The following is a 26,165-nucleotide window of genomic DNA, read 5'->3' as shown; positions in this document are numbered from 1 at the left end:
AAAATATTCTCTATATCCATGGAAGGAATATGCTTCTCCAATCTTTGATTTAAGGTTGGCTATGTGACTTTCTTTGGCCAATAGATCCTGGCAGGTATAAAACAATGAGGAACTTGAAATACTTTTGTGTTTTTGATCTTCCCACTCTTGACTTTGTATTGTCATTAAAATGGTTTCTCCTGAGTCACTGTTGGTTCCTCATCTTGAGCACCAGAATGAAAAAATATGGAGCAGAGCTGAGCTCAAGCCTTAGGAAGTCCAGCTGTACCAGCTGCTGGAAGCAGAATCACTCAGTGAAGCACAGCGTAGATCAGCTGACCCTCAGGTGATGTGGAGACATATGAGAAATAAGTCTACTCATCTATAGTCTACTAAGACTTTGCAGTTATTACACAGCAAAAGCGAACTGATAGTTCCACCAAACACAGCATTGTTGAAATTGAGGTTTGGAGCCAATCATACATACCTTTGAATCTGGGCTTCCCAAGAGGATCAGTCTCTCTTGTTGGACTTGAGCTAAAGTCAGTTATATTGCCTGAGAATAGAAGATAATAAATGATTTTAGCAATATATAAAAGAGCTCCTCAATAAAATAAAAAGTATCAAAAACTATAAATATTTAATATGCCTTCTGGTCAATTGCTTGCAATCTTGATTTCCCTTATTATACATGCTAGTCACAATAAGAGGCCTTTAATTGTGTCCTGCTGCAGGTGTTCTGAGTATACTAAACAATGATTTAAGATTAAAGTAGGTAATACTCACTAATAGATTAATATATATAGGATTTATTTTTTAATTAGTTTCCACACCCAACGTGGGACTTGAACTCATGACCCTAAGAGTAGCATGCTCTACTGACTGAGCCCGGCAAGCACCTCAAGATATGTATGATTAATAATAACCTCTGATTTAATAAAAAGCAATGGGTACTCTAGATCTTTTCAGAAAGACTACTCTAAAAAAACCCGGTACTTTCTCCTATGTCTAGGAAGGGAAGGACCATGTTCTATCTCAAAGCATTAAACCCAAGTATAATTTCAAAATTTAAAAAGACTCCTATTAATCACAAAGTTGAATAAAATAGATAATCCAGAACTGAGACCCTTTCCCTCTAATTTGAAATTTTTTAGTACTTCATAGTTAAGCATCCAGTGTGAAGGGGCTGACATACTAACCAAGATCTTCTCCTGAGGCAGGAGCTGTTGGTTGCTTTTCAAATGTCTCTGTTCTCTCTGAAGGAGCTTCGGTAGGCCTGAGTGTGGCCCTCGGCGGTGGAGAAGTTACTTGGCCTGATGAAATGACTCCTGTGATGTAGAGCCAAAGTAGTCAGGCTTTATAGGAACACTGCCAAGTTCCCCATTTATCTGTCCCATAAATATTTATTCAGCACTTACACTATATGCCAGGCTTGGAGAGAAAACAAAACCTGTGTCTTTGATCGAAATAGATGTGTGAGCCAAACATATTGAAGCATTATAGATACTGTGGAAGAACTGGATAAGGCCACTGAGAAAGTAAGCAGCGAGAGCAGTAATGTCTATGGGAAAAGGTAAGAGGTGGGTGAGGGGAGGGTAGGAATGTCTTCCCAGAAGTTGTGCCAATAAAGACGTGAAGTACTTAGCAGGTAGGTATGGGAGCTATATTCTAGGCAGAGGTTGCAGGAAGAACCAAGTCAGGGAAGCATGAAACTACTCGAAGTGTTGAATCTGAAGGGGTGAGAGCCAAGAGTACTTTGGCACGCAGCGAGAGCTAACTGTGCAAGGACAGGGAAGGCCAGATCATGAAGGTCTTCCATAGCATAGGATTTGGATATTGTTTTTAGGTGACAAGGACCCACTGAAAGATTTTCACTACGAAAATAAAACAATGAGATGGGAAGGGGATGAACTGATCATTCAGGCTTCAAGTCTGGTGGCCAAGAGGGAAGTCAAGAGACTAAAGTAGTTGTAGTAGGCAAAGGCACAGCAGGTGAACTACCTATGGAGTGGTGAGATGGGACGGGAAGGGTTTCACATGAAAGACAGGAAGGAGATGCAAAGTCTCCACCTGGAGAGTAACTGGCAGCCATGGATCATGGCTGGAGAAGCAGGAAAAAGATGCTCAACATAGCATCTGTTATGTCCACTTCTACGATATATTCCTGTCTTGTTGCACAGGCTAGAGCTGCCAGTGTTTTAGGCCTCAGTCTCCCCTTAGTACCATAATACCGGGGCCAGCACGACTGCTGGTGAGCAGGGGAGCTTTCCATGAGGTGTATGGGATTTCATTTCAAGAGATGATGATAGAGAGAGGACAGGACATCACATTTTCCATTACCCCAGTGGGTTGGCAACGTACAGTACCTCGTCCAAAATAATCCACTTGTTGAAAGGCCTGAATGAGCTTCTGTCTCACAACATTTAAAAAGCAAACTGGCCTAGATGCCTAGGGATGGTTTCTGGGACCTCCCCCCATGCAGAATCAGGATAGAAGCCCAAGGTCCAGGGAAGTTACAGCTCCAGATTTGGAGGCCAATGTAGGCACATGTCACACACACCGAGGACTTGTCTGTTGCCGGGCCAGCACCACGGAGGACTTGTGATTGTCCAGTAAAACTAACATCACGGAGGGAGAAGGTATATGACTGACATACCTGCACTTCCTGGCTTCCCAGTGACATTATTTGGTGGTAAAGGTTTTCTTCGTGGGGGCACAGGTCTAGGTGGCAAGGGTGGGCGGCGCGTGCCTGGGATTGCGGCTAAGAGATTATAGTACAAATAAAGCCCTTGTAAGGATTCACTCCACAAACATGTCAGGCTTTAAAAAATATAACATCTGATAAGCAGCAATTGGACGACAGAGATTCCACAGAAAAGTGTCCATGGGTAACATTCCGATATTCCTCTAAATTAATGTTGGTAATATACCCAGGAGTAACGAAGCCCATTAACATATGGAACAAAATATCCTCTAATTATAGATCTATTTGCCTTCTGACATTGTACAGATAAAGACAATTCAACATCTTAAGTTTCTCACACAGGCTCAACAGTATTTCTGAGTTTCATTGTCCCTCATCGCCTTTGATTTTCAGACAATTTCTTATGTCCTTTTAGTTTTACAGTGTTACAGGATATAATTTCGCCTTCAGTGGATGCTTTCCCCCCACCACACCCAAATCTATTGTAGAATTATAGTTGAATAAACACTTGCAGAACTTCTCAAGAGATTACAACAGAGCAGCCTTGATGGCAGAAGCAGTCAGCCTGTGGCCGTGGACAGCAGGGGCCCTACGAACAGTTGTGCATTGTACAAGGGCACCCAGCTAGGGATGTGTGAGTGGGAGCTGAAGTTTAACACACACCCTGCTCATTTGTCGATGAGCCCTGGTGCAAGCTTGCCAGCCCAGAGGAAGGGCATATTCTACTGGACCATCTGCCTACAGGGCAGGGGGAAGAGAGATCTTTTTGTGATATGTACAAATTATCTTTTTATACTTTGCACCTTAACCCAAATTTTCAGTCTTGTATTATAGCTTAAAAGTGCACCTCTTTCTTTATATAATGCACGTTGGTTAAAAAAAAAATCTTCAAGTAAAACTGACAATCTAGGAAAATGCCCTGTGACATTAAGTACTCCTTGGGAGACCAGCAAGTGTGCACTTGTGTCCATACAGAGTTTGGTAACAGAGTAGATCTGTAGCCCGGACATTAGTACACCAGAGGAAGTTTCATAACAACCTTTTAAATGGCATAGAATTCTCACTCAGTGAAAACCTTTCCAAATTACCAGCTTCATAATTTTGGCCCATTACGAAGAGCACAGTCTTAAATTAGGAATATAAATCCTATCAGGCAAAAGGATATCACAGTAAATTGCACAAGAACAAAACTTGAACATGATGAACACTAGAATCCACAGAGACACTTCAGCATTTGTCCATCGTGACCCCTCAGATCATTATACAAAGTGATTCTTAAATTAGTATCCCGTTAGAGGTACTTATTAATATTTGATGTGTGCATAGAGCACTATTCATTACCCCAAAGATAATATTTTTTTAATTTTTAATTTTTGGGGGAGGGCAGGAAGGAGAGAGCGTGCGCGCAAGAAAGAGCGCAAGCATGTGCAGGGCTGGGGAGGGGCAGAGGGAGAGAGAATCTTAAGCAGACTCCACACCTGACAGCTGGCGCAAGGCTTGATCTCATGACTGAGATCATGACCTGAGCCGAAATCAAGAGTTGGATGCTTAACTGACTGAGCCACCCAGATGCCCCTAAGATAACAGTTTAGAATGTCCCTCTAGCGGCACCCATGGACTGTTGGCATGGGCTGTGAGGATGCTGTTTTTGCTACAACATTTGACATGTGATTACTGCCCAAGTAGCAGAGTAGAGCAAAGTAAGGGAGTCATTATCTTGCTTCTTACCTGGTTTTTTTGTGGAGTGGGGAGAGTCCACTGATACATTTTTACCAGCACCTGATGGTTTTGGTGCTTGCTTGATCCCTATGAGTAGAGATAAGGAAAGGGAGTAAGTACATAGCAAAAATGTGTTAAATGTTTTTTTCATACAAACTTGGTAATGAGTGATAATATGCACTCAATGCGGAGCAGTGTCATTGGTGTCTTTATGCCCAGACATTTTAATTGGCTTCTCCTGTCTGCATATAGAAAATATTCAGTCCTATATTCATGAACTGTAATGGTTTTTCTGAAGGGTTAAGTGTTTGATTGGGGATCATGGATGGTTTTGTCTTAATTTTCCATGATGTCCACTCTGCACCACCTTCCTGGGTGGTATGGTCTCACCAAACAGACTTCATCTTCAGTGACTGGGCATTTTTTGCCAATATTCATGAGTACATCCTGTGGTTTCAAAAAAGTTTTCCTTCAACCCCTCCAATGCTCGCCCCCAAAACCTCTTAAAATTCCAACGTGTTTGGATTTATACTTGGTAAATTGACTTTAAAAATATTCCGGGAGAAGCCTTGGCTGTTACGCTGCGTAGGCCACAAACTGGATCTGTTCCTTTGGGATTTGTGAATTAGTCCTGGGCAGGGCCAGAGCTCCAAATTGTGATTTGGAAGAAATTGATCTGAAAATTGTTTTGTGTGATATTTTATCTTCTAAGTCTCTCAAATGCAATCTGGTGGTTATTACTTAGTCATTCACATAAATACCCATGCTTGGAGTTTGGATCCTAAGGAGATCCCTATCCTAAGGAGAGGGGGAGCCGATTTAAATTTTGTCTTTTTTTTTTTTGACATATTATGCTTTTATATCATAAAATAATCCTTCTCGATGTGGCTGAAAGTCATTCTTATGAGAGGACAGAAACAGACATTATCCATACAAACAGTCAAGAATCCATACTCTGAGGACCTGACTATAAACATATTTAAAAAATTAGAATGTTTAATGTACTAGTCTGTACATTAACAAGGACAACCAAAACCACAACCTTGTTTTGAGTATTCACGTTCTAGGGACTATGTAGTGACATTACACACTCGATCTCATTTAATGTGCAGGCAGATGAATTAAAATAATATTGATTAAAATACAGGAGAAGGTTTGCTTGCCAAAAATCAAATATTAGCACATTGATAATTATAAATCAATATTTTATTTACATAGTAATAACATAATTATTAGCATAATCATTATAATTATAATTAACATGAATCTACAAATCCTAGTATTGCAATCCCATACTCTCTGCTCCTTGAATAAGGGATGATATATAAAATCATGGAGAATGTATGGAGTCATGAGTTAAATGTTGCTTATTTGTAGTAGGAAGAATATGTTTTGGGGGTCAATGACTATTTTGTGGCTAATCCCACAGGCATGGCAAAAACAAATGGCTCATTAGTTTTTTTTTCCTGTGCCCACTCTCAGTGTAATGTGGTCAGAGAAAGGACTTGGTTGAGTGGTTTGGTTGGAAAAGAACTCATTTGTTCTTGGCATAGAGGAATGGAAAATATTTCCCTTTATGTCCCTGGGATAACCTGGCTTGGTGAGACGGATTTACCACTACTTTTTCAGAGTAAAAAATGCATTGCGTATTCTAGAAGGCTAGTAGATTATGCATGCCTTTACTGATTCTTCTTCACAGCATTTTCCCAAATCTTTCTAATTGAAAGATTGAAAAACACGAAGTATTTTGGCTCAAAGCACCTTCCATATTCACTATCTTATTTGATCCTTACAATGTGGGAGATACCGCTCAGGTCCCCGAGGTGAAGAGACCCAAGGCAAGGGAAGATTAAGCAGCTCACGGCTAGGAAGATGGGACTCAGACCCAGCTCTAAACCTTGCTGTTAACCACTAAGTGGCATAGCACAGCTTCCTGTCTTCTTGTCAGGTTCTTGCTTCTATCGGTCCTCACAGAGATGCTAAGAAACTTTAGCTTTAAAGTCCTATCCTCTGTCTTTCGGGTGGTTTCAGGCATCATGAGGCATCAACATTGTGGTCAGGTGTCTCTGGCTGGCAAGCATGTGTCATCCAACCTCGCCACTAGTGTGTGGGACTCGGAGGACAGCAGATCTCGGCAGCGGACAAGTCCTCTAAGCCACAGGGACTAGTGAATTGGAGATACAGGAGAGAATCCAAAATTCTACAAGATTATGAGTAAGACCAAAGATACAATTTCCCTGGCTTTTTTTCTAATGAGAAAAATCAGCAGAAACCAGCTATTGTGTCACTTTCTGTACAGAGACAGAAGCATCTTACTGTTAGGATCCTTAAACATAAGTACCCAATTCGATCAGTGGCTAACTTGGACTTTCTTCAGCCTTCAGAAACATAAATGTTGGCAGGGTCTATAAATCTTGGTAAGAGCCCTGCCAAAGGCAGCCATGGGGCTCAGGGAAAGGGTATCGACCTGGGGACAGGAGGATGAACTCCAGCTCTGGCCATGCCTACACCTTGCTGTGGTCTGCATGTCAGCCAGGCAGCAATGTGAGCACCAGAGCCCAGACATCAGTGAACTTCTTTTGCTCTGAATCAGAGAGCAAGTGAAGGCCAGAGGTAGCAGAGAGGCAACGGGAAGGCAAAGGAGAAAGCCAGGAAGAGAGATAATATGGAGAAAGAATTCTCAGGAATTGGCACTTAATCAGCCAGTCTGGCCCAGGCTGTGACCTGAATTCTTTTTCCCTCAGGCAGGATTAATCAACATATTTTCTAAAGGGCAGAGTTGGCTCTGGAAGCACCAAGTGGAGCATTAGCAAGCCCCCAATTGCCGTATGGGAGTTCTCCAAAAATCTCTGGATTTACATAGTTTACCCTTTAGCAATTTATTGTCAAAAATGAAGTAATGATTTGGGTATTTTTAACCATGGTAACAAAAAATGTTGCAAACAAACACAGTAAACTGAAAATCCATTTCCAAATGTATTAGACACTATTCCCTGTGACCAAAAAGGGGTGGCATTTATGCATGATTGGTCTCTGTGCCTTTGTCTCCAAATCTTAGCACCTTGCTAAAAAGCCAGGAGTGATGAGCCAGCAGACTGGAAGGGTTAGCCACAGCCCAGAAAAACACATTCCTCATCTCAGAGGAGTCTGGTTTTTGGTTGTCAAGCACGCTCTGTGGGGGCAATCAAGTGTGGATTCCTCATTAGGAGGCAGAGAGAGAAGTCTCAGGTTCAAGTATTTAACATATCTGCTAAACCACATGTGTCAAGTTGGTTTCCAGACTACACGGTGCCTGAAACATAATGGGCCTTCAATAAATAGTGGTTGGATGAAAGAGTACCTGGTACAGCTCAGGAACTTCCTTCTACAGGGAGAAAGTTGGAGATTAACCCTTGATAAGAGAAGCTAGCCTACTCTGTGCTGGGCAGACAGTAAACATTTTCAGCTTTGTGAACCGTACTGTCTTGTCACAATTGTTCCTACCATTCAATTATGAAAACAGGCTATGCTTCAACATAACTTTATTTATGAAAACAGGCCAGCTTTAGCCTGTGGGGCTACAGTCTTTGTTATCTCCTGGTCTAGCGCATGCTTGTTGCATCTCCACGGTGTAGATCTGAGATGGGCTGTCATTTTTAGAACACATCAGTGGAGCTAAAACACATCTCTGGAAAAACTATAGACGCAGAGTACTGGAAAAATAACCTACCTATAACCTCAGTGTTTGTAGGCTACTTGCAGACTTTGAAGTGGAGGCATATTTACAAATATAGCTAAGAAATGTATATAACCCTGGGCAAATATCTGTAATGATGTTATGAAATAAGAAACTTGGCTCAAGATGGTTTAAAGATTCCTGGGTTTATGGAATCATTGCAAGATTTTTGTAGAGGCCTGAATAATCAAAAGTCCATAGTTTTGAGGCCTCAATCTCTTTTTTAGTCTTCCACAAGCATGATTTTAAGTGGCATAAGACCATGAAGAATATGTCTTATAAATAATCCTAAACACTTTCTTTATCAACTGTTTCTGTTTTTTTTTAAGATTTTATTTATTTATTAATGAGAGACACGAGAGACAGAGGGAGGCAGAGACACAGGCAGAGGGAAAAGCAGGCTCCAGGCAGGGAGCCCGATGGGGACTCGATCCCGGGTCTCCAGGATCAGGCCCTGGGCTGAAGGTGGCACTAAACCACTGAGCCATCCAGGCCGCCCTGATTTTTCTTTTTAATGTAAAATATCCAGGCTGAAAATTTCAGCATGAAAAACTACAGGAAAATGTAGGAGAGATGGATGAATAATAAAGATAAGTAATCTGGGCAAGATGTCAAAGTTGATTAGGAATCAGATGATGCAGAAATTAAGTCTCATTAAGACTCAATAGAAGCATAGTGGGACTGGGTCAGAGAAGAAAATTAACAATGTAAATAACTACATTTCTGGTAAACAAGCCAGAACCAAATTATGCAGAATCAAATTAATGTGGACACATGTAAATCAATATTCTAGAGAGAAGATATTTTATTTTATTTTTTAAAAGATTTTTATTTATTCATTTGAAAGAGTGAGAGAGAGCGAGAGAGAGAGAGAGAGAGCACAAGGCAGGGGAGGAGCGGAGAGAGAAGCAGACTCCCCACTGAGCAGGGAGCCTGATGCAGGGGCTCCATCCCAGGACCCTGAGATCATGAGCTGAGCTGAAGGCAGACGCTTAACCAACAAAGCCCCCCAGCCACCCATTGAGAGAAGAGATTTTAAAACATTCTTTTTCTCACAAATTTTTAAAAACCTTATTTCGAAGCAAATAGTCGGAGAGATATTAAATTTTCTTTCATAATATCCTACATGTCATCTGTAATTTTCAATGTTTATACCATTTATGTCTTTTTTGCCTTATCGCATTGGCTGAATACTTCACTACTATTTTCAGCATAAGTGGTAAAAGTAGGAACCCTTGTGTTCTTGATGTTAGGAGAAAAATATTCACTATTAAGTATGATGTTAGGTGCAGGTTTTTCAGATATCCTTTATCAGAGTAAGGAAAATTCCTTCTATTCTTAATTTTCTGAGAATTTCATCACTAATGGATTTTGAATTTTTTTAAAAGATTTTTATTTATCCATTCACAAGAGATGGAGAGACAGAGACATAGGCAGAGGGAGAAGCAGGCTCTCTGTGGGGAGCCTGATGTGGGACTTGATTGGGGGACTTTGGGATCACAGCCTAAGTCAAGGGCAGATGCTCAACCACTGAGTGACCCAGGCATCCCTGGATTTTGAATTTCATCTAATGGTTGTTTTTTGTATTTATTGAGGTGACCGTATGACTATTCTCCCTTTCTCTGGTAATGAGAATTATATGAATTTGTTTGAATGCTGAGCCAACCTTGCATTCCTGAGGCAAATATCATTTGGTTGTTATGTGATATTGTAGTAGACACGGAGATACATAACCCAGAAACCCAGACCTCCAATCAAAGCACTCTCAGCTGAGGCTGATCCTGAAGGAGGTGAAAGAGAATGCCATCTGCTGACTTCATTCCCCACAGATGGGCAGCATTTCATGAAGGGGAATCCCACAGACAATAGAACATAGAACATGTGCAATGCATTTTGGTTAGGAAGGGAGGTAGAGCAAAGGAAGCAGACAGTGAGCTCAGCTTTCTCTACCTGTGCTCACCAGCCCATTTCTATTAGCAACCAACTAATTAAAATGAAGAAGCTCTGCAAAGAGGTCATCCTTCCACAGTTTAATCAGATGAGTTAATACTACAAAGCTAATTTCATCTACACAAATGAGTAATAGATGTCAATTTGTGTTACAAGGGGCTCTGAAAAAAATGTTTATATTGTAGATAGACTTTTAATAATACTGTTTTCCTTCTGGAAGACAATTGGCTTTTTCCTAGTGAGAATCAATACTTGGTAACACTGAAGGTTAATGACTTCCAAGTTTGATCATAGCTACCTGTTCTTTCATTTGCTTTGTTGACACAAATGCTTTCTTTTATTTTTACTTAGACAAACTCCAGGGAAGCACTTTGACTATTAACAAGGTGGTTCTGTTTAGAGCCAGATTGTTTATGTCAATCTGAGAAACTATGCATTGCCTAATCCCACAGTTGGGAATAGTAAAAGGAACAGCTGAGCACAAATAGATGTTGGAAAGCTTTCTTGCTTTTCATGAGTCAGGGGTTTATAGTTATTGCCTCATTAAATGACTTGAAGGAAAGTGGATTCCTAGAACTTCACACACTGTAATAAACTAGTAAAAAAAAAATTTTAAAACAAATCTAAATTATTTTTAGACCAAATATCTTTAGGTATTATACACATCTCTTTCTCATTAGGGAACCATCATGGATTAAATATATACACATTAAAGACATTCTAATTTCTAGGCTTTTTTCCATAAGCAAGCACATGATTTGTACTATTCCAAAAAATATTGTGGGGCACTGGGGTGGCTCCATTGGTTATGGGTCCAACTCTTGATTTTGGCTCAAGACAAGATTTCAGGGTCATGAGATAGAGACCCATATGTGCCTCTGCACTGGGCATGGAACCTGCTTAAAATTCTCTCTCTTGGGGATCCCTGGGTGGCGCAGTGGTTTGGCGCCTGCCTTTGGCCCAGGGCGCGATCCTGGAGACCCGGGATCAAATCACACGTCAGGCTCCCGGTGCATGGAGCCTGCTTCTCCCTCTGCCTGTGTCTCTGCCTCTCTCTCTCTCTGTGTGACTATCATAAATAAATAAAAATTAAAAAAATATATAAAAAAAAATCTCTCTCTCTCCCTCCCATCTCTCCCAGTCTTTTAAATGAATGAATGAATACAAGGAAATTCATTTTTCACACTGCCAACAAAAGCAGGTCTTTTTTTTGGGGGGGGGGGGGGATTTTGTTTGAGAGATAAAATTTATCTGAGAGAGAGAGAGAGAACACAGGGAGGGAGAGTGAGAGGGAGATAAAATTTATTTGAGAGAGAGAAAGAGAGAGGGAGAGAGAACACAGGGAGGGAGAGTGAGAGGGAGAAGCAGACTCCCCCACCAAGCAGAGGGCCCAATGTGGGCCTTCATCCCAAGACCCTAAGATTGTGACCTAAGCTGAAGGCAGATACTTAACCAACTGAGCCACCCAGGTGCCCCCCAAAATGTAGATCTTATAAAAAAAGATAATGGTACTTGTGAAATTGCCAACTTAAAAACCAAGTGATTATAGTCTTGAAGACTGAACCTGTATATGGAAAGTGGTTTTGGAATTAGAGAAAACAACTATTTTGATATTATCTTTCAATAATACATATTATACATATTTAATCAGGAACTTTTCAAGAATCAAGACTATATATGGTAGCTGATTGAGTGGTCTGAGTTTAGAAAAGAAAAATTCTTTTTCAGTGTTTTCAGAGACACACCAATTTTTGATGTTGGAATGTTACAATTTCCAATTACAGATATATTAAGAACTTCCAAAACTGGTAAAAAAAAATAAATTGAAGTGTGAATTCAACAAAAGTACATATTTTGAATAAAAACATTTAAGTTTAGAGAGGATCAAAAAGGAAATAAATTTGTGATCATTACCTGTTCCCATTCCATTCCCTTTTGGCATCCTACTGGGTTTGAGTCTACTAGGTCTTGTAGTTGTCTTGTTCAGAACTATAATAAAGTGGGAAATAAATAGGTTAGAAATTTTCCTATTAAAACTTTGCAGCCAAGGCAAACAGAAGTTCTCAGAGAATTGGAAGTCATTTAGGCAACTTGCTAATGCTTGCTTACCAAAAACTATTGCTTTATAATATGGAAACCACAATTCTGGTTTTTAAATCACAGACTTGAATTTGGGCATAGAGACCTGATGTTTTTACTCTGAGGTGATCACTGGGCTTAAAGAACTAACTGGCAAGGGAGTATATACAACTAAATGGGAAATCCCTCACCTCATTTATAAGCACTAGATACATTTCAAAACAGAACTGAAGAAAAATCAGGACTACATATAAACCCAATTAGAAACCAAAACTTGAAGCATCTTTATGTGCCAAGGCCTTAATTCATAACTCATAAGTTGGTGGGTCTCTTGCCGGGGTCTTTAGGTACAGCCGTTCCCTCAACCTGGTACAAGTCCATTGTTGAACACAGAGTATGATGAAATCATTTTAATTTGTCTCCTGCTCTATGGAGAGACAGAGCATACCAATACTTTAAGAGGTCACCTGTCTTATCCTCTGGAAGACTCTTCAAGGAAAAGCACCAAGGGTGTTGTGGTTGAGAGAGCAAGTTCCAGAGGCAGATTGCTTGCCTTCTAGTCTACTTCCTAGCTATTCTCATGCCTTGGCTTCCTCAACTGTGCCCCACAAGATGCATAGCAAGCCTTTAGTCAATGTTAACCACTGTTGTTACAGTTTCATTATTTTGTAGAAATACTTAATATAACCAGCCACACATTAAGCTCTCAACCAGCTATCATAGTACAGAGGGCACATGGAGAAATATTTGTTGATAAAAGATGTCTGTGCCTAATTACCTTTAGATATTGGAAAATTACTGCAAAAAAAAAACACATGGAATATCCATAAACCAAAGGATAGAAATAATTGTTTCTTTTCCCACATCCCTGGAGAGAGGTTGACCAAGAACATTAATTTATAAGCCAGCTTCATGATTCAGAACTTTAAGAAGAAAGAATTGCAGCAACCAAGGGGCAGAAAAGCTCAGTGTCTTTGGTCCAAATTTTGCTTTAGCACAAGGGCAATTTACATGAACCAGATCAACCTCTCCAAGTTAACTTTCCCTTAACAAGCTCCAGTGAGGGAGATCCTAAAACTTTTGGAGAATTCAATAAATGTAAAGTATTTCCCAATGTTTAGTTATCATTTTTACTGTGTACAACCTGTAAATTGTGTCTATGTGTGTTTTATCACCTGAAGGAATCAAGTACAAATGTTCTCCCAGAACAAGAATCTTTTCTATTAGAAGTGACCATCTCTTCTTAAAGAACATTTGAGAGCTAGTAGTATCCAAATAGCTAACTCTAATGCTTTTCCTATAACTGCCATAGAAAATTGGAGGAGTATGTATGAGATTTACATACAAATGCTATTCTAAAAATGCTTCTATGTTGATAAAGTTCCATGGAATCTTTATATCTGCTCATCCTTAAAAGCCTTAGTCACGTTTTATCACTACCATGTATTCATCGTTACCTCTCTACTTATCTACAAGGACCGGAATTTGTGCACATCGTTTATTGCCATTTAAGGATATATATCCCTCCTTTGGTGTATGTTGCTGTTTCAATACATTTTATACCTTCCCACGTATGCTAATTATTTAGGTCACTGGAAAGAGGAACAACTTACCGGGTCTGATGTGTACTTTGTCTGGTGTTCTGGGCCTCACAGAAGTAGTATACAACCTGTGTGGTGCTGAAACAGAGGCAAAGCTTCATAGTTAGTAACTAATATTTCATCAAATGGGGATTTAGCATCCTAGGGACCAAAACTCATACATTTTGCATGGAAGTAGAAAGGATATCCTGAAACCTGCAATCATGCATTACAGCACTGCTGCTAAAGAAAATAAAACAAGTAATCATCTTCATGACTGGAAATAAAGGCACACACAGACTGAGGTAGGTCATTTGCAATATGTGGTAAGGATTAGTCTGCATTTAGTCCATGTTTCTCAAGGGTATTTATTTTACCCAACGGTTGCTTAACATGGTAAATATAAGCCAACTAGCCATCCATCTAGCCTCCCATCTGTCTGTCCGTCCGTCCGTCCATCCATCCATCCATATCTCTCAATTAGGAAGTCATAGTGGAACATTATTTTGCCAAAGAAGACAGGTAATCTCAAAGTAAATACCTGTATTTAGGTAGGTTAAAAGAATAGGAGCATGTGGTCCTAACTCATGAGCCCTGAAATGAATACTCATTTAGTCCTATCTGTTAAAGCTTTAGGAATAGGAGACAATGACCTCTGTTGCCCCTGCCTATCAAGAGAGGGCTAGTAAGGAACAAGAACTGGGACAAGCCCTAGAGAGCAAAACACTGCCTGTCATTTCCTGCTCCTTGGTCCTTAGGGCCTGGCATAGTGATGACTCCTAACGAAGACTTGCCGAATAAATTTTAAAAAATGAGCGACCAATGTAAGCAGGCAAAATCATAACAAACTCCGCTGAAATACTTTTGCTTCCTAAGGTTTTAAAGTGTGGTTTCATCCTGGAATTCCTTCATCTTTCCCTTCCCTACTCTCCTCTTTGACATACCGCACTGCCTCCTTACCACCAACTCTCTTGGTAATTTAATGCTTTAAGACTGGAAAAAATTTTTCTTGCAAACTGTGTGAGTAGATTACATCGTTTTGATGATTCTGTTCACATCTTGAGTGGGTATTTATATAATCATAAATCAGCAATGCTTTGCCTACCATGTTAAAAAAAATACACCTGTGAAACAGATTATAATGTAGCTCATTTATAAGCTTCCAACGTGGAGACTGATGAGCAGAATTTTGCCATACTTCAGGCCAAAAACAGCAGACACATGCTGAAATTCTCTGTAGGGTTAGTGTGGGCCTTTCAAACTGTAGCAGCTGGAGTGAACAGAGCACAGAGGTTATACAAAATTAATTCTCATTACACCCTAAAATGTGTAATGATGATTTGCAAATGCTTGTCTTCAAAATTCCCTTTGGGAGTGGTAGGATTCCCTGTGAATTTCAGCTATTTCGTTTTTCATGTTAATTTCCTCAGTGTTAGATTATTTTAAAGTAATATAAAGATCATGGTTCTTATTAGTCTCATTCTAGAACAAATATGAATTTGAAAACTTTAGACAGGAAAGGGATGTAAAGCAGAACACAAATAATCAGGCCTATACTCAGTATTTCAAAGTCACAGGATCAGAATTTTTACTTTACTTTCCCCCCATAATCTTTACTTAAATCTAGACAATTTTTCATATGAGAGTTGGAGGATTACTTCAGTTTAGACTGTGAGTAATTCATATAGTTCATCACTGAAAAACACATGGCCTTGAGAAAATTGCTCTAGGGTTTTAATTTTAAACTAAAAAAAAAAAAAAGACAAAGGAGCTTTGTGAACATATGTCCGCATAGTTTTTAATGACAAAATAATTTTAAAAGATGCTTTTGTACCTATTTTTATAAAAATCTATTTAAGAAGAGCATTAAGAAATTAAGAAATACTATATGAAGATACTATCAGAAAAAAAAAAAAAAGGATTATAGGAGAAACACCTTGAAGATCTCATGCTCTGCCCAGCACAGGGAGAGGGTAAGGAAGATATAATTTTCCTGGGTGGGGCAAGACTAAGGGAGTGGAAATGAGTCAAATAAACAGTGACCTTAAAGTATCTCTAGTCAAGTGGATTTCTATTATGGTTTGAGAAAGGCAAAGAAAAGCTTGAACATTTCAGGGCTTTGGTTCTGGTGTGCTGCAGGGAATTGTCAGACAAAGGGGCAAGGGTGTCACAGAGAAAAGGAACTAGAGATTCTCCTAGTGGGCTCATGCTGCAGGTTTTAGGCACAAAGTTTCTTTGGAGCACTTGGGTCCCCCATCAAGGAAGGTTTGGAGATCAAAAAGCCACACAGGCCATGGTACATGCATTGGGAGAGAGCAAAGATCAAGAGGAATCATTTCACCCCTCTGGCAGCTCTCTCAAATTGCGGTGTGCTGTCTTATGCCTTTAATGCCTGATGTTAAAAACACAATACAAAAACAAAAACAGATGACTGACGTCCTCTTCAGCAGAGCTCAGGTACACATTTATGAGGGTTTTATGAGGGTGACACATAGCATGGCTTTGTGAAAGTGGACCTTCTTGGGAAATGCAGTGTATTGGGCTGGCCCAGGTTGTGAATGCTACTCCCTTAAGATGGGTTCATTCCTAGGGTGTTCTTTGTCACCTCATACTAGTGAATCCCTGGTGAGCTCACTCTAAAGATCCTTGGTCCAAGCCTAGAGAAGTGATGAATCCTAGGGCAGCACAGTTTAGGCCAAGCTAATTATCCTCAGAACATACAGTACATTGTATAAATATGTTAAGACATTTCATATAATGATATCAGATCCTGGATATACATCAATCATGAAATTCCTATCTAGTAAAACCATGTTCTAGAAAGAATGATAAAAATTCCACATACACTAGTAATGGTGACACAATACTGATATTCCCATTAAAATAAGAAAAAGCAAAGCAAGGAAAATCAAACCTCTTTTATTCTTAATTCTGAAATCTATAAAGCTCTAAAAAGCTGGAATCTTTTTCACTTGGCTATACAACCTGAATAGTCTTTTTTTATGCTATTTATAAATATTTATATATTTTGCTGCAGAAACAATGTTTTTCATTTTGAGAATCCAACTATCTTCTATTAAGACACTAATTGTTTCTATTAAGCAAAAATACAAAAAAATAAGCATACAAAAACGAGGGCGTGTTATGGATGCAACGTGATTGACCATCTGTTGGTAATGGTTGAAGCTGGTCAGGAGGACGTGGGAGAGCTGTCATGTTAGGTTTCTTCTGTGTGGATTTATAAATAAATACAAAGTTAATAAATAGAAAGGTAATAAGGAAAAATAACAAACGTTTAAAACCTAATAAAAAATGAAACCAAACAAGTAAAAAAAGATTGAGAAAATTTACAAGAAGTGTCCTATGCCATAAAGTGTTCCAGTTATGTTTATTTAGCATAAGTACTGCTCTGCTTACTATAATATACCTTAACATTAGATGTTTAAATAATTTTTTTTACTATTTCAAATTTCTTGCACCAAATTTTTGCCACAAATTATGACTGACAAGAAGTAAAATAGATGGGTCTTCCAACTACTTAAAAAAAGTTTACTTTTGGGTTTTGGGCTTCCTACCACATGATAGATGTAGAGATGAACAAAAGCAATAATTTAGAACAAAAAGAAAAAAAACACAAAAATATCAGAAATCCACAACTGATTCTCACCTAAGTAAGATAGAAAAATACAAAAAAGATAGACTTCTAAGAACAGGGTGATAGAACTTTGTGTAGGTGAGTTCACTTCCCAAGAAGTAGAAAGGAAGAAATAAAAGGAAATCTCTCCCAAACCCTCCCCTCGATATTTAAATATTAAGTCATCTTTAAAAAATGATTCTTCTTAAAAAAAAATGATTCTTCTTGTTACGAGTTTCCTTCCTCAGGCCACAATATCAATATGCTCATGGAGAGGAGGAGATGGGATAGAGAGAGGCAGGGAGAGAGCGAGCAAGGGGGAGGGAGAGGTGAATGGGGAAGAGAAAAAAGCTAAAACAGACTATTCTTATTTAGATGTGGAAAATGAGGCAAATGAAGGTTAAACAAAGAAAAAAGGCCAGATGGGGGAGGCTTTCCTTCTTAGTTCTCAGCATCATGTGGTCAACCCTATATTCAAAAGCCAAGTTCTAACTGAAGAAATGGTCTTCCCTACATTCGAGTGACATTCCTATTTGGCTGATGTCCTGCACCTACGAAATGATGAAAACGAATTCCACTATGATGAAAACTGACATTCTGAAAAGAAAACTTCTTTCCTGCTTAAAAATGAAAGAAAAGCACTTTACTATACGGAAACGAAATAGCATTACCCGGAGTTGTCTTTGCCAATTCAGTTGTTAGTGGAATCTTAGTTGTGAAGGCTCCTTGGGTGGATTGGTGTGTTTCTGCTGGGGAAGAACACAGTAAGGCGGCTGGCTTTCAATAATTATCACCCTGAACATGTCAAAAAAATCACCCCACATTTTCCACCCCGTGCATTGATGAAAGGGAAACTGCATGTATAAGTATGCCTCATCATCACAAAATCTCAAGGTTAAAGGTACATTTTAATAGCTCATTTATTAAGTTTTTTATCTTCTGGTTCTATTATTTTAATGGTTATTTTAAGGATTTCCAAAAGCTTTTTGTTCACGATTACATTTCATGATCCTGGACACGGCTGTTCTTAAATTGTGCCTCTTAACTGTTTTTAGATATTATTATCCTCACGCCTCCTCTCTATTCCATAAACTCCACAAAAGTTATTTATGTGAGCTGGAAAAGAAATATATCATATGAAAAGAGGTGAATTTACACTATGTAAGAATAAATATTCTTCTATTTATGTCCTGTGAGAGTCAGTTTATTGACATAGATACACTTCTCCTGGCCAAAGTAAAAAATAAGTGTGGCTCTACTTTTACTCCCATGTTATCTCGAAGTCATCACAGCATCACATAGATGTAGCAAATTACTTTGCCACACACTGTACTCAAGAAAATACTTGGTGCATAGAACACACTGGCATCTTTTTTCTGCCCTGCTTTATAATCTGGATTCTTCTCATAACAGACATACTTGGGACAGTTGGCAGGTGAGGGTTCTTGCTTCAATAGACTGAAGTATATTAAAAACAATAGGGAGTAGAAAGTAGATAATTGGTATATCCAGCAGTGGTTCTAGAAAAGTATGTTTGCCTTTGCTGCGCTGGGTGATGTTCACTTTGTGGGCCCTGGCTAGGATAGACGAATATTTGGAAATTAGGATACATTTGGTCAGTTTTAAATTTTGTCCTTTAAAAAGGATTTCATTTTGAAATGTGATCTCTCTCTCTCTCTCTCTCTCTCACACACACACACACACACACACACACACACAGGACAGATTTATTTGAAAAGGGATAAAGGAAAGAAAAATAAGGCCACTGATTTTAAACATAGTCATGTGGGATGTGTGTGGACAGGGCAGGGGAAGCAACAATAACAAGCAGGGAACTCTTGTTTTCTGATTCAATTTCAATTGAGGGCGAGGCAAACTGGGGTCTCCCGTGAAGTGAAGATGTCGGTGAACTTTTGGAAAAGCATGGCCCACTCATCCTCACCAACCTTCCTGACACACCTAGCCCAAGTCGCATGCTCATCAGATTAGCCTGACAACCATTCTCTGAATTGCCTCTCTCCCATCTGTCTTTAACCTGAAAGAACCCTTCACATCTTTAACTCTCACTCCAACTTGAAAATCCAGGGTAAATGTCACCTCCTCTGTCACCTCCCCTAATGCACCTAGTAGTTTGCTTGCTTAGCATGTTGCTCATTTCTCTATCACACTCGTATGTATAACACGGGGGTGAATCCCAGGAGCTCTGGTGACTGAAGAGGTGGGTTTCAATCCAGCTTTGACATTAACTGTGTGACTTGGCCCAATTTTTAAGTCTCTCTATGCCTCAATTTTCTAAGCTGTAAAATGAGGCAAGTAATAGAACTTGCTGTGCGATTGTTATGTGGTTTAAAGAAAAATGTTACACACAGTGCTGGGAGGTACTGAGGAAGCCCTACTCTCACTAAATCCTGTTTCTTCATATTAGATGCTGAGCTCTCCGGAGTAAGGGCTCAACCTTAAAACAATTTCTTTTTTGGAACTCTCATTGCTTAGCATTTCACTTACCACCCATAAAATAATAATTACGAGATGAAATTTTCTTCCCAAAAGCAATTTCAAATATGGAAAAATCAACCAAGAAGTATAGCACTGATACACACTGGGAACATTTCTTTTTTTAGAGCAGTTAAAATTTTGAAAAGGTGTTTTAAAATATTCTCATTTTATATTGAAAACCAGCATAAATACTAGAAGGACAAATATATGGTTAATGTAAAAGAATGAAGTGGAAAGGATTTTTTTTCTTATATAATGGTAAGAAGAGACCCTTTATTGTTTAGAAACATCCCATGAACACAAAGTACGTATGGCAACTTCAAGGGCAATGCCTAAAAGGTAGGTCTTCGTTGGACTGAAATATGAAAACAAAATTTACCCAGAGTGGTTGGCAGTTCCGCTTGACTAGTACTTGGTGAAATCATGGGTATAGAAGGGCTGCCTCGTGTCTCTAAAGGAGCTGCAAAAGAAAAGTACCGGCATTTTTAATCTTTAGATGCAAAAGCCAGCACCAGGCCAGAATAATATTACATGAGATTCCTTCATTTGAAACAGAAAAAAGGAAAACATTAGGTGGGTCATGAAGAAGAAAGTTAAGTGTAATACAGAACCTTCAGGAAAATGACCGTGGAATATAAGAATAATGGTTCTCAACAGTTGGTTTTTGTTTTGTTTTTTTGTTATTTGTGTACCAGGACAGGTGAGAAGTAACACTCAGGGCTTGACATACTCCATGACCATCCCTGGTAAGGATGGGGTATGAATGAGAAACAGATGTGGTCAGCTGTAGCTGTCTGTCTGTCTCTCCCATCAAGAGAACATACAGGATTATAAACTGAGTGAAAATATTCGTTATTGTCACAGTCACCTGGAGTCTCCTCAAGTTTATTTTTAAAAATAAACCATTAGCAAAGTTCAGTGTTTTGGCCAATATTAATAATAATTACATGCCAGAACCTTTCATAACTTGTCACATGCTAGTGTGTTTTAACACGACAGCCGAGAACCACTAAACATGCAGAAAATGTTAACTAGATGGGCATGAGCACGTGGAACCATTTCAAATGTGGAAATAAATGAGGTAGGTGGAGATGAACTCAGTAATGAGTAAGTAGTCTTAAGCTGGTCTTCAGGGCAAAGTCTTTACAACAGTGAAGCCATTGCTTTTCTATTTTGGAAAGAGTAAGAGTAATGAGAATGAGATGATGAAGTGGATCGAGAAGAGATGATGTTTCGAGCTGATAAGTTGAGAAAGACCTGCAATTGGACTGTAGCAAAGAAAACAATTAGAGTTGGTCGGTAGGGGAGACACATTACCTATTGTTGTCTCTGGTGCATCAATTCTAAAGGTAACAGGTTGCAGAACTAGGTCAAAAGCAAACCACGGAAATATATTTATGAGAATTACTACCTGGTAAAGTAAACAGCATTTCTGCATTTCTAGATGCTTCCATTTGAACGCTTAAACATCTCAAAGAATCATAATAAATATGATAAAATTCTATATATTAGATGCCACTAAGGAAATTTGGTTTAGCTAAAACTTGAATCTCATTCACTGCGACTTTGAGGAAAATTTTTGAGTAGGCACGCACATTTTTGACTCAAAGTACACCCACAGTTGGAACGTAGTTCTATTTACATTTTGAAAGAAGGTAAAAATGGTCGGTTAACAAGCATGTCTTATAATTTTAGCACAATCTCCTTTTCGATGGAAACATTTCCAGAGGAAAATAAGCTAATTATATACTATTCCCTCACATTAACCAGAGAAAAAAATTCAAGCAAATTATAAGATGAAATCTTCACAAAAAAGAAATACACATTTTATATCCATAATACTCTCCAAACTTCTTCCATATCACAATGATTTAAAAATATATTTATCTCAAGAACGTTTTTTGAAAAAACACACCTAACTGGCAAAATAAAACAATTTGTTTACCAGGTTCACTCTGAGAGACTTCAGGGTCTGGTTTAGGGGGAAGGAGCACATCTCTTGGAACTGAAAGAAAAAGATTATAAAACACTGTACTATAAATGCCACATCTGGAGTGAAACCTAACCTACAGATAAAATATCCTGGAAAACATGAATAAAACAAAGGCATTTTCACAATTGCTAAAAAGCCATGAAAATGGTTGTTTTTTTTCAAAATGGAAAAAGTCACTGTGTAAGGAAAGCTCTGATGGTAGTTAAACAATATTGGTCACCGTTCTTCATGAAGCCTTCCTTGAGGGGAAGAGGAAATAACAAAAGAGGAAATAACTAATGTCATTAAACACAAGAGGGTGGCTTAGTCAGTAGAGCATGCTACTCTTGATCCTCAGGGTTGTAGTTTCAAGCCCCATATTGGGTGTAGAGATTACTTAAAAATAATATCTTAAAAACAAACAAAGAAACCCCAAGAAAACCAGAAAGTTGACTCTTGCCTGAGGTGGCTCGCTGCCATTTGATATTCAGACTCAAAGTCCACAGAGAGCAACAGAAAAATACATTATCCTAGTAATATAGGCATAAATGGCCCATAAATTAAGGGAGACAGCAAGAAAGGCAAATTCTTGAATATCTGAGAGGAGAACAAAATTTTATTCTAAAAAGCACTCAGAAAATGGAACAAGAGGTGCCTATCCATCATTAGAAGAGACCACATGTAAAGTCTATGAAAGTGCTTGTTACGTAGTAAATGCTAGGTACATGTTGTCATTTTTGTCATTCTTGGTGATGTGCCTTCTAGTAGATTAGGTTTCAGGGCCTCTTTGACAGTTGAGAGTGTGACAACTAGGGACCAAATGTCAGGTAGAAGAGAGACACTTACAGTCAGTCCTTGATATCCAGTACATTTTTAGAATTTATTTTGGCAAAATAAAACAGTAGACTGGGAATCTGACACCTTATCTCTCACTGAGGAAAATACCAGGGTAATTTACCTACTATTAGAACCAGATTTTTATGACAAAGTCTCCTTCCAAGAGAAAGGTAAAGTGATTCTTTGGCTCAGTTTCACCATAAAGAGGTTCTTCTCAGTCCTACTGTCTTGCTGAAAGGTTTTCCTACCACAATGAAGATCTGGTAAGTACCAGAATCCCTTTGGTAGTCATCTTAATTTCCTTGCATCCTAAATGATGCTGAGGGAAAAAATTTAGGATCCAGGGTAGAATTCTATCTCAGAAAAAGAAATCTTTTGCACCATGAGGTGCCCAAGCACCACTTCCCCATTAGTGTAGAAATAGTTTATATAGAACTGACACTCTCTTTGTACTGCTTTTGGAGATCATATTTAACTTGCATATCAGGGATCCCTGGGTGGCGCAGCGGTTTGGCGCCTGCCTTTGGCCCAGGGCGCGATCCTGGAGACCCGGGATCGAATCCCACATCGGGCTCCCGGTGCATGGAGCCTGCTTCTTCCTCTGTGTCTCTGCCTCTCTCTCTCTCTGTGACTATCATAAATAAATAAAAATTAAAAAAAAATTAAAAAAAAATAACTTGCATATCACTTGTGTTCTCAGTCTAGGCCGCTAAGTCCCAATGCAGTTATAGTTGTGGAATTTGGTACAGTGAGTAGAATCTTGACTCAGAACATTTATGAGCTAAAAGGAACTTGAAAATTTGATTTTTTTTTAAAGAGGAAAAAAAAAAGCTTTAAGAAGATCAGTGGTTGGTCCACAAAAACTAGAGAAAACTTACTACAATAGTGAACATTTGACCTTTGCTATGTAGTGTTTTTGAGATTCAAAGGGTAAAATATGAGAAATTTCCAGTTGTAAATCAAACTAAATGTTTATCTAGAGGGCGAAAGACTTTGCTTTGGCTCTGTGAAGATCATGGCCATACAAAGAGGCCTGTAGTTTCTAAATACCCTAAAAGGCTACAGTTCTCGACGATACAGAGAGGAGCTGGGATTAAGGAGAGGCTGAGAAAAAAATGTGCTACCAATAAATCCACCGTACTGTAAATACATTACTCGCTGCCTGCTTTCGTTGACTGTGGAATGTAGGCCAGGGTAATGTGAATTCCTGCTGCTGCAGTTGGCACTTTTTAACCATGAAGTGATGATTTAATAAACTGTCACTACAGACTTTCTAAAGCAGGTGAAATCAGTGGAAAGGAAAGAAATAGAAATATTCACAGGAAAGGGATATGAATCATTCTTACTTGGTCAACTGCAGCTCCAAGAAATGAAACCTTTTTTTTTTTTTTTTCTTTTTCCCGTGTGGCATTCCTCCATATTACATTGAACAAAAGCATGATTCCTAAAATCTAAATCTTCCACGTGGGGAGAAACTTAGTGTATTAATAAAGAAATGTATATAAGAAGGCGGTTTTAATTTCCTTATAAGAATATTTTTATAATAAATATACTAATATATAATACTGGAATTATATTTTAGACTCAATTATATTAGCTAACTTACCATTTATATTGACTAACCAATGATATTAACTGTCTTTTTGGATAAAGTGCACCAATCCAAAGAAAGATTCAACTAAGATGATCACAACTAAGGTCTAAGAGGGACAAATGCAAATGAATACACAAGAATGTTTTGCTAGAATAAAGGAGAGAAATTAATCTCTTAGTCTCTGATAAAGATGATGAAAATACAAAGTTTTCAATGAGGTTTACTCATTGAGGTTTGCCATAAGCTACCAAGTGACTTATCTTGGAAAAGTAATACACGTGGGCTATACGGCATTTCCACCTCCAGACTCTCTGTTCCTTTATTCTAACCTTGTACCTTTAGGTCCAGTCTGGGAGGAAGCATGTCTCATGCCTGTTTAGAGGCAACTTTCAGAGCATTTCTTCTGCCATCAGGCCACCCTCTCTTCTAGAGCCTTTTATCTTCCATTATTTCCATGATCTTTCATGTCTCGCCATTAGTCCATATTTCCATTTATCCATGATTTCCTCCCTCTTCACCTATGAAACAGTTCAAAGGCTCCAACATTCTAAAACTGATAATCCTATTCCCTTGAGAAGGCCTCCCCTTCAAACCATCCTTCCCTTATACTCATTCCTATAATCAAAAGACTATCTGCTTTGCTACCTGGTCTCTCAATTGTATCTTCATCTGCTGTGGTCTGGCTTCTACTTCCCTGAACCCTTGCAACCATGGATCTCCAATGATTTATCCACAGCTCTGAGGTCCAAATGCTCCATAAACTTAGTTTTTTTTGTTTTTGTTTTTTTTTTTTTTAACTAATTCGACAGCAAAACCTGACTAGACCTGACCTAAGGCTAATTACATTTTTTATTCATCTGGTGTGGCACACTCACACTTTTTGCTGCAGACATATTAATATATCTGGCATATGTTCTGTTTTACCTTTCTAAGATCTGGAAACTGCTGGATTCTGAAGCATGGCCCATGGGTTTCAGTTACGGGTTTCTGGATCTGCACTAAAAGTCCAGCATCTCCTCTGATCCCTCCATACCTCAGTGTCATTTCTGAGCACCCCTCCCTGCCTTACCTCCTGAGGCCCTCCTTCCTGGTACTCTCCTATATTTTCAGCAGCAACTTCTGCTGGCTACTCAATCCTTATCCATTTCTTAAGTGTAACTGTGTCCCCCAAGCCTTTGATCTGTGAACTCTTATTTTTCTTGGTCTATACTTTCTTTTTGGATGACATCATTCACACACAAGATTTAATAACCTGCAATCTGTAGACAGGTGACTCCAAAATCTATATCCTATATTTTCAGTTCAGAAATCCCCAAATACATGTTGACTACCAGTTAGACATTCCCGTTTGAAAGTCCTATTGGCCCTCCACACCCAGCATGCACAGACACAAGTGCTTATTCCCCTGTGTTCCTTGCCTTAGTAGCATCATCATCTCACCACTTGCCCAAGTAGAAGCAACAGTATCCTCTTCCTCTCCATAGCCACAGTCATGGCCTACATCCTACCTAGTGATTCTATCTCCAAAGGCATTTCAGCATTCTTCTCCCGTTTCCTAACTGCAAAAATGCATAAGTGTGGCTGCAAATTGGAATTTACCAAAGCAAATAGTTCCACAGAACACCTGTGAGGACTGCATAACTTGCCAAAATCTTGATTTTCTTTCTGATTCACTTCCAATGACTGAGGCCTATCCAGATACCTATGGACCAGAAGAGTCACCACAAATCTCTTTAATTTTTAATTTTAATTTTAATTTTTAAGATTTTATTTATTCATGAGAGAAACAGAGAGAGAGAGAGAGAGAGAGAGGCAGAGACACCTGCAGAGGGAGAAGAAGGCTCGATCCCAGGTCTCCCGGATCACGCCCTGGGCTGAAGGTGGCGCTAAACCTCTGAGCTACCCG

At 38.9% G+C, this 26,165-nt stretch overlaps 1 protein-coding gene across 49 annotated transcripts in view; it reads right to left on the bottom strand.

Annotated features, from left to right (window-relative positions):
• Positions 1–26,165, bottom strand: part of ABI3BP (ABI family member 3 binding protein) — a 234,203-nt gene that overhangs the window by 33,837 nt on the left and 174,201 nt on the right. For 40 of the 49 annotated variants that reach the window (XM_077883802.1, XM_077883814.1, XM_077883819.1 and 37 more), the window contains 10 exons: positions 21,802–21,861; positions 21,174–21,221; positions 20,236–20,316; positions 18,032–18,109; positions 13,760–13,825; positions 11,982–12,056; positions 4,412–4,489; positions 2,636–2,740; positions 1,179–1,307; positions 467–535 (listed from right to left, as the gene is read on the bottom strand). In XM_077883802.1, coding sequence (XP_077739928.1) covers positions 467–535; positions 1,179–1,307; positions 2,636–2,740; positions 4,412–4,489; positions 11,982–12,056; positions 13,760–13,825; positions 18,032–18,109; positions 20,236–20,316; positions 21,174–21,221; positions 21,802–21,861 — 789 coding nt within the window. The remainder of the gene's footprint in view (positions 1–466; positions 536–1,178; positions 1,308–2,635; positions 2,741–4,411; positions 4,490–11,981; positions 12,057–13,759; positions 13,826–18,031; positions 18,110–20,235; positions 20,317–21,173; positions 21,222–21,801; positions 21,862–26,165) is intronic. The other 9 variants (XM_077883805.1, XM_077883824.1, XM_077883815.1 and 6 more) reach the window with 5 other exon arrangements.

This window comes from Canis aureus, chromosome 35 (assembly GCF_053574225.1).
Source record: "Canis aureus isolate CA01 chromosome 35, VMU_Caureus_v.1.0, whole genome shotgun sequence".
NCBI lineage: Eukaryota > Metazoa > Chordata > Mammalia > Carnivora > Canidae > Canis > Canis aureus.
This window is presented reverse-complemented; position numbering and strand designations above follow the sequence as displayed.